At 36.7% G+C, this 7,858-nt stretch overlaps 1 protein-coding gene across 1 annotated transcript; it reads left to right on the top strand.

Moving 5' to 3' along the window:
• The first annotated feature begins 2,486 nt into the window (after positions 1 to 2,486).
• Positions 2,487 to 4,174, top strand: LOC147889166 (bidirectional sugar transporter SWEET5-like). The gene is made up of 6 exons (XM_087391994.1): positions 2,487 to 2,546; positions 2,640 to 2,676; positions 2,871 to 3,087; positions 3,218 to 3,379; positions 3,747 to 3,866; positions 3,947 to 4,174. Exons 1-6 carry the CDS (start codon positions 2,504 to 2,506, stop codon positions 4,172 to 4,174), a joined length of 807 nt encoding a protein of 268 aa, XP_087248120.1. The 5' UTR covers positions 2,487 to 2,503.
• Positions 4,175 to 7,858: the final 3,684 nt, after the last annotated feature.

Genomic DNA, 7,858 nt, shown 5'->3' with positions numbered 1-7,858 from the left:
ATAAAAGATACATATCATTAGGCTAGTATGTTTGTGACTATTGTTAGTGTACATTTGAAGGAACACATTTAATTGGTCATACAATTTTTTATTTAATGCATCTTGTTGAAGATTCTTTCCTCTAAGTGGTGGTCTAATCTCAACCCTCTCGCATAAACCATAGCATTAAAAGTCTAATATTACATTGGAGCAGGCATGATCCCATTCCTTGAATGATTCTTTGATTTAATGTGTACTAGGTTTCTTCTAAGTTGTACTCTAATCTCAGTCCTCTCATAAAAACTATAGCATTACAAGTCTAAGATAATGTTGGAGTAGGCTTGCGCAAGTGACACTTTGATTATAATTCAAGATGATGGTGATGGTGATGTGCAAAGCCTCGCTTCCTTTTGTGCAACATGCATGATAGTGTGAATTTCCTTTGTTTTGAGCATACTCTTTGTTTTCTTTTGTATGTAATTGTGGAGATACCAAGTGGAGAACGATTTGTTGCATTGGCAAAGAAATTTGATTTTTAAAAGCTTGTTTTATATAATCTTTCTAGTAATATTCATTATGGATTCTTTGAAAATGATTTATAGATTTAGATCTTTTATGATAAGCAAACTTAAACCTAAAGATATAGGTATTGTATAACTAGTTGTCTTGGCTCCTCTTGACATTGCTGAATGATTTTCAATGTGTGGTAATGTACTTGGTACACGGTGATAAGCACCCATTCCACTATGATCATTTGAGACACCATTTTTCCTTAATACGTTTTAGTATTCACTAATAATAATGCAACGGCTAGAAACACTTTCTTGAGTTTTTCCTCCATTATTTCTTTCATAATGTTCCTTTATTAAAAGAGAACTACTATGAGTGGATCCTATGTCAAAGATACTTCCTTGTTTTCTAACATGAATATGCAAAAGCAGTAGGCAATAAAGAGAACAGAAACAATATTGAATATGTGCTTGATTGGTCTCAATGCAACAATGAATACATTTGCTTGAAATAATCTCTAGTCCAGCAATGCATACAGCAATATGAAGCAAAATGCATTCCCACAAGTTGAGCAATGAGTTTATTGTGAAGAACATTCATAACACCAAAATAAAAGTTCTTATTAGCTAATAAATGCAAGAATGATCTTCTCCACTCTTTTCAAGAGGCCCATGTGAAATTATAAAAAATCAAGTTGATACATACTAAAGACTATACCACAATGAAAATATAGTCTATGGTCTACACAATCCTTTTATTGGTTTGCATAAGATCAAGAGAATGTTTAAGTTCACAATGTTGAGGAGGCTAGCTCATTCACTTCACCATCTAATGATGATAATCATCTTGCATAGGGTTGACACAAAAGAGGATGAACTTGTAGAATAAGATGGCGTGATTCACTTATTTTTCCTTGTTTTATAAAATCAAAATTCAAATATCGTTGAAGGATCATTATACCAAATCATAAATTCTTTAAAATAAAGGAAATTATATAAGATAATAGACTTATACATGACTATTTTTGGCACACTTTTCCTTTCCAAGTGCCAAAGTACCATTTTTCAAGGAAATTTTTTTCCTTTTAGTTCTCATTTGTGTCCAATGTTATTAACGAAATTTCATGCATTGGTGTTGAGCTACCTTTGATTTAGAGTTTTACTCATATTTTCTTCATTAATTCTAATTTTTTTCTTCTTATGTTGTTGTGACATGGATAAGTATTTAGACTAGGCTTCCATGTGCATTTCCTTAGATAGATGTAGGTTGATATCTCCTCTCCTTTGCAAATGTGAGGAAGGCTTACAAAGTGGCATAAAAGGCAGCGGAGGAACTAAACAACTCAAAACAACAAAACAACTATAAAAGGTGACTTCAACATTGATAAATAAGAAAATTTACAAAATATGATGCATAGCTTAAACTTGTTTGGATCTCAGAGTGGACTCTAACATATGGAGCAACTTACCCAACACCACACTATTGTAGCCTACTAAAAGTTCCCATATTGGATAGACGTTTTATTGACATTGATTTATGTATAGTTAACATTTCATAATGAGAGTGCATTCAAAAGCACTCCCAAAGTGGGATTGCACCTTAGCAAGACATTGGGAGAGAGAGAGAGAGAGAGAGAGAGTACCTAGATTACTTACAAGCAGGTAGGAGCCTGGAGGTCCTGGACTGCTGGACACAACATCAATACTTACGTGCAAAACTGCATGCCTTTTCCCCCCCTAATGACTACAATTGGGTCTATAAATCGTCCACATGTAGAAAAGAGTTGGATTTGAGAGCAAGAGTGAGTAACTCAGTTCTTTTAATAAGGTCGACCAGACTTCCGTTAGTTTTATCTTCTTTCGACCGATTTGGAGTTGATCTATGCCACTGAACTTGAGTTATATTTCCAGATTTTCTGTTATCTGTATATCAGTTTTAGGTTCTGGTCCTGTTCTAAGTCCTAGACGTGCAAGGCGAACCCGACGCATTTGGTTCGGCTTTCGGGCTGTAGTCGATGGCAGCCGCGGATACGGCTCGCACAGCCGTTGGAATCTTAGGTACTTGTGCACAGCTTCTTTGAAAATGCATTCATTTGTATCGATGCAAACTCTAAATGCTGAAGCCTTGATAACACGTTTTGAATTTTGCAGGCAATGCAATTTCATTTGGCCTGTTTCTTTCCCCCCTGTGAGTACCATGGTTCTCTTGGCCTGTTGAGTTGCATGCAGCTGGCAAGCCACGCAGTATCTGCATCTCTTGAATTATTGCAATGGTGTATTGGAATTCATTTGACGCAGTGTTGCTTCGAAATTTCAAGCTTACTTTGTGGAGATTTTGAAATGCCCTTTCCTTCCGATCTCAGCGCTTGCTCCGCTTTGCAGCCCGACGTTTATCAAGATTGTGAAATGGAAATCCACGAAAGAGTTCTCCGGTGTACCCTATGTCGTAACCCTCTTGAACTGTCTGCTATGGGTCTTCTATGGGATACCCGTGGTCCACCCTCATAGCCTGCTTGTGGTGACAATAAACTCTACAGGAGCCGCCTTGGAGATGGCATACATCTGTATCTTCTTCTTTAATGCCAACAGAAAAGAACGGGTATGCTTCCAGTACACAATACAAGCGACAAGTATTACGAATTTATCTTCGTCCCATCTCACATTCACCGGACACGTATATAATGTCTGTCACCTGGTGAAGCTAATCGCGCTATTGCACATGCTTCCAGATCAAAGTGCTGCGCATGCTCATCGCAGTCGTCTCCGTTTTCACCATCATCGTAATTTTAATCTTAACATTAGCGCACACACATGAGAAGAGAACGTTAGTGGTGGGGAGCCTGTGCGTTTTCATTGGCACTTGCATGTATGCATCGCCTTTAACAATTATGGTATATTTCGAAGTCTCAACTCTTGTTATTCTAAATTTCTGAAGCGTGCAACTGAAAATGTGTTTTCAATCTCTGTGTTCGAACGGACGTATGGAGAGCTGGGGCGCACAAACAGTTTGATTCGATTTTTTTTGGACTTCTTCTGTCTTGGTAGCATTAAATGTGGTCTAGTTATTAGCAGGCGTACTCATTTTTGACCTGATATTTTGATGTCCCAAACCCCAATTCCTCCTAACAGGTGAAGTTTAGACGTCTTCAAATGTCCATCCATGCAGCAGCAACGTTTGTGTTCGCTAGTTTGAAAGAACGGAGAAGATTACACATATGTCGAGCTTGGGCTGAACCTTTATGGTTTTTTGCGTGGCAGAAACATGTGATTGAGACTAAAAGTGTTAAATACATGCCGTTTTACCTGTCCCTTGCTTCCTTTCTCAATGGCCTCGTGTGGACGACCTACGCAGCGATACACTTTGACATCTTTGTGACGGTGACTCTCTCTTACCTATTAGTTCAGCAACGTTGTTTCCCCAAATTCCTAGGCGGTTACTTTATGCGTTTCTTGCGCAGATTCCAAACGCACTCGGGGCGCTATTAGGCGCTTGCCAGCTTGTACTCTATGCAAGCTATTGTCGACGGAAGATCCCAGAGAGCGACAAGGAAACGGAGCTTGCCACTGTTTCTGAGGTAGATGCGAACCTGCAAAAGATGACTGGTTTAGAAAAGATAAATGGCAGTACAGAGAAACCAAGTTTTAATAACAAATTTCGGGAGCAGGACAGCGTATCGTCAAAATAAAATGCTAACAATCTAAAAATGTTGGGTGAAAATTTTAGGGTTTATCCAATATACTAGAAGAGAAATCCGGTGAAACTTTTAATGGCATTTTGAAAATTTACACTACGCAATTCCAAAAAATAAGCCCAAGCAGGATTGTATTATAGAAGTTTGTCTTTGTGTTGTCTTTAATTCTAGTGGTGACTTGGGCTCAAGTGCACACTTAGGATGTTGAGGATGTTAAACCTAAGAATGGTTGAAATGCAAGCTCTCTCTTAAATATGAAATCATATAAGTTCTTACCTAGACTATCAATTATCTAATAATCTAGGGAGTCTCTCATCTTAAAGTAACATTGAACTTGTTACCTAGGACGTTAAAAAGAATGGTTGAGAATTAATGAAATGCCCTAGTCTTAATTATTAAATCCTCTAAGTAGAACTTCAAGGTTCCTTTTAGACTCTTTTTTTCAAGAGAAACTCATTTTAGACTCTTTTCTTTTTATTGCTCTTGTATCATTCACAAACTTTCTAAATCCATATGCCTCTTTCAAATGGCTAACATGAGGATGTGGTGTATATGCTTCACTTATAAGCGAAATCATCTTTGTCAAAGTCTCGTCAAAGTGAAGGCATCATGTCACGCTAGCTTCTTTGCGAATGTGTTAAACATCTAATGAATTTGATCGTGTGTATGACCACCAAAACCCAAGTTTGACCCTTGTACACTAACATATTAAAAATGCAAGCAAAGTCTAATTCTTGTTATCTCTAGTTGTGCTATCGAATTGTAGATAAAGAGCGAAGGAAGAGTCCCTTCCCATGCTATAATAATATAATGAAGGATGGTGATTGTTAGATTGGCGCCATTATGGACATTTGGATATGTCAAAACTACTTTTGATAAAAGTTGGCTAGAATCCCACAAGATGCATCTACACAAAAATTATCCTCCTTCAAATCCTTTGGTACCATAAAAAAAATGTGGGAGGTCAGTGTTTCTTGGCCTATGCTATCAATAATACTCCTCAAGTATTTGTCTCAATTCTTAAGATGCTTCTTTCTATTCTTTGTAAGCTTTGCTCCTACTCTATAGGTTATTGGTCTCTATGGGCACCTTTAGAGCTTCATTTACTTGATGTGAAAGCACAATTATGGCATTGAGAAGAGGGCTTACTTAACACAGAGCATATGGAAAACACATAAAATACTAAACAAACAAAAGTATCTCTTTCATTTATTTGATTTTCCATTTTGCCTCCTATTTTGTACATATGTTGCATATCCCCATTTTAACCTTCCTTGGGATGGTCACATTGTTTGAAGGAATTCTTCCACAAACTTGTGAAATGGTTGTAGTCAGGTTTTGCTCATTCCTATATCTTTTTATATTGAGATTTGTCAAGTCAAGTTTCCATATGGTTAGCATTGGTTTTGCTCATTCCTATATCTTTTTATATTGAGATTTGTCAAGTCGAGTTTCCCTATGGTTGGCATTACTCAGCATGTGACCTGAAATAACTTTTTATCCATGACATGTAAAAATGCAACACAAGGACCAATCAGTTTTCCATAGCGAGGATTACTTGACAATTGATGTGCCATCAAAGACATTATATGAAGAGTCAAGACATTGTAATATATTGTTCATAAGAGTGGGTGCATTCTTGAATGCTCCTTTACAAACCAATATATGCTCATGTATTATGCAAATATATCTTTTGCAGTTTGCATGATTGATTAACATAGATAAGCTTATTTCTTTAATGATTAAGGCTAACGTAGTAAGATCTGATGGAGTTGAGCTTTCCATAGTGAGGTATGGGGTTACCTTCAAAGAAATTGTATGAAGACATTGTAATATATTGTTTACAAGAGTGGGTGCATGCTTGAATGCTCCTTTACAAACCAATATGCTCAAGTATTATGCAAATATATCTTTTGTAGTTTGCATGATTGATTGGCATAGATAAGCTTATTGCTTTAATGATTAAGGCCAATGTAGTAAAATCTGATGGACTTGAGCTTTCCAACACCTATGGACCATCCCAATCTGAATTATGAATTGTCACATGCAAGCTATAGCATTTTCAAATACATGGTTAAGGGGATCTAAACCTTCAAAATAATTCTACCTGCTAGGGAAAGGGTTATTCACAATAGAAGCAAAGAAAATACATAACAGCTATATGCTTGGAAGCTCCTTTTTCTATGAATGTGTACAAATGCATCATGCACTTAAGACCTTTGCAATTTGAGTTTAACCTTTCTACTTATGAATATTTTACCTTTTAGACCTATAAGGTTATAAAGATCAAATTGAACCTTTCTACTTATGAATATTTTACCTTTTAGACCTATAAGGTTATAAGGATTGGCCAGGTCTTGGGTTTAATTCATATGCAAGTTCTTAGAGGAGCTACCATGTGGTACCCTACCACATGTTGTGCCACATGGAAAATGGGTACTAACCAAGGTGAGGTAAGACCTAACCTCACCTAGACCTAACAATCGAGTTTGAGTTGAAATGTCATCTAACCGTCTGTATGGCTACAGAATTTGGCATTCCAAAGCCAACCTAGCCGACTCTAATTGTACAAATTACACCAAATGACTTTGGACTAACCGTTACAACATCCACTGTCCATCTGGCTAACCATTTGGATGATCCCTTCACTAGATAGACTGATCCAGATTTAGAACACTAGCCCTTTAACTGTAGTTTGTACTAACCTAAATAAGCGAAATGTAGAACACTAGCCCTCTAACTGTAATTTGTACTAATTACCTAACTAACCTAAATATAAGTTTGTACTAACTGTGGTTTGTATTAACCTAACTAATGTAAGACTAGGTGAAATGCTAACTTGTATAAGAACAGACCACATGGTGGATAGTAATTCAATGTGGCTAAGTGGACTGAGGTTGTGGGTTCTAAACCTATCATCACGATTACTGTGCAAAATTCGTAAGGACATTTTTTATTATACTTTTTTCTCTTAATTAAAGTTTAATTTCGATCACTTGCATGATGGAAACTGTCATGCTTTTTTGTGCCATATTGCATTGTGCTAATGAACCTATACTGAATATTCTAACTTTATTCAATTTCAATAAATTTGCCTATTCTAACTTAAATCCATTTCAAGAAATTTGGCTATTCTACATTATGCTCTACTAGCCTTACCATTCCATCGCTCGTAGTATCGTAAATATAAATACATTAATCTATTACTCCCCTTTATAATTTTTACTATACCAATGGTGATTCAACTTTTATAATAATTTAATATATATACTTGCAATGCATAAGGACATTTCATTTTGTAACTCAATTGTAATAATAAAAAAAAAAAACAAGTCCACATTGGGAGTTACAATTTCATCCAACTAACATTTTCTACCATTTATCCCTTGAGGTTCAATGTTTGCTTGGGTGTAGCCGATCGTGAAACTATTTTCGAGGCCATTTTGGGGCCACGACTTGATGCGCTCCTGAGTGAGATTTTGAATTTTGGATAGACCCGCGCCCTCGTTGGAAATTTTTTGAATGTCATGATGCCGCATGGGCACAATAATGAGATGCAATCTATTTATTTTGAACACCGCAATGCTCAACACACAACGGCTCTAACATACAGTCTCTGGCTTGACTTTATCGTGCATCTCTGCATTGCTTTGCACAATTCAGTCTCTGGCCTGACCA

This window comes from Dipteris shenzhenensis, chromosome 20, assembly GCF_047967505.1.
Source record: "Dipteris shenzhenensis isolate YYH24624 ecotype China chromosome 20, Dip_SZ_1.0, whole genome shotgun sequence".
Lineage (NCBI taxonomy): Eukaryota > Viridiplantae > Streptophyta > Polypodiopsida > Gleicheniales > Dipteridaceae > Dipteris > Dipteris shenzhenensis.
Note: the sequence above shows the minus strand (reverse complement) of the source record. Positions and strands in the feature narration are given on the sequence as shown.

What these genes read in the sequence shown, in the direction of transcription:
- LOC147889166 (XM_087391994.1), top strand. Translation starts at nt 2,504, where the DNA reads ATGGCAGCCGCGGATACGGCTCGCACAGCCGTTGGAATCTTAG. An exon ending in ATGCCAACAGAAAAGAACGG is followed by an intron (nt 3,088 to 3,217) that starts GTATGCTTCCAG and finishes ACATGCTTCCAG; the next exon opens with ATCAAAGTGCTGCGCATGCT. An exon ending in CATCGCCTTTAACAATTATG is followed by an intron (nt 3,380 to 3,746) that starts GTATATTTCGAA and finishes TTTGCGTGGCAG; the next exon opens with AAACATGTGATTGAGACTAA.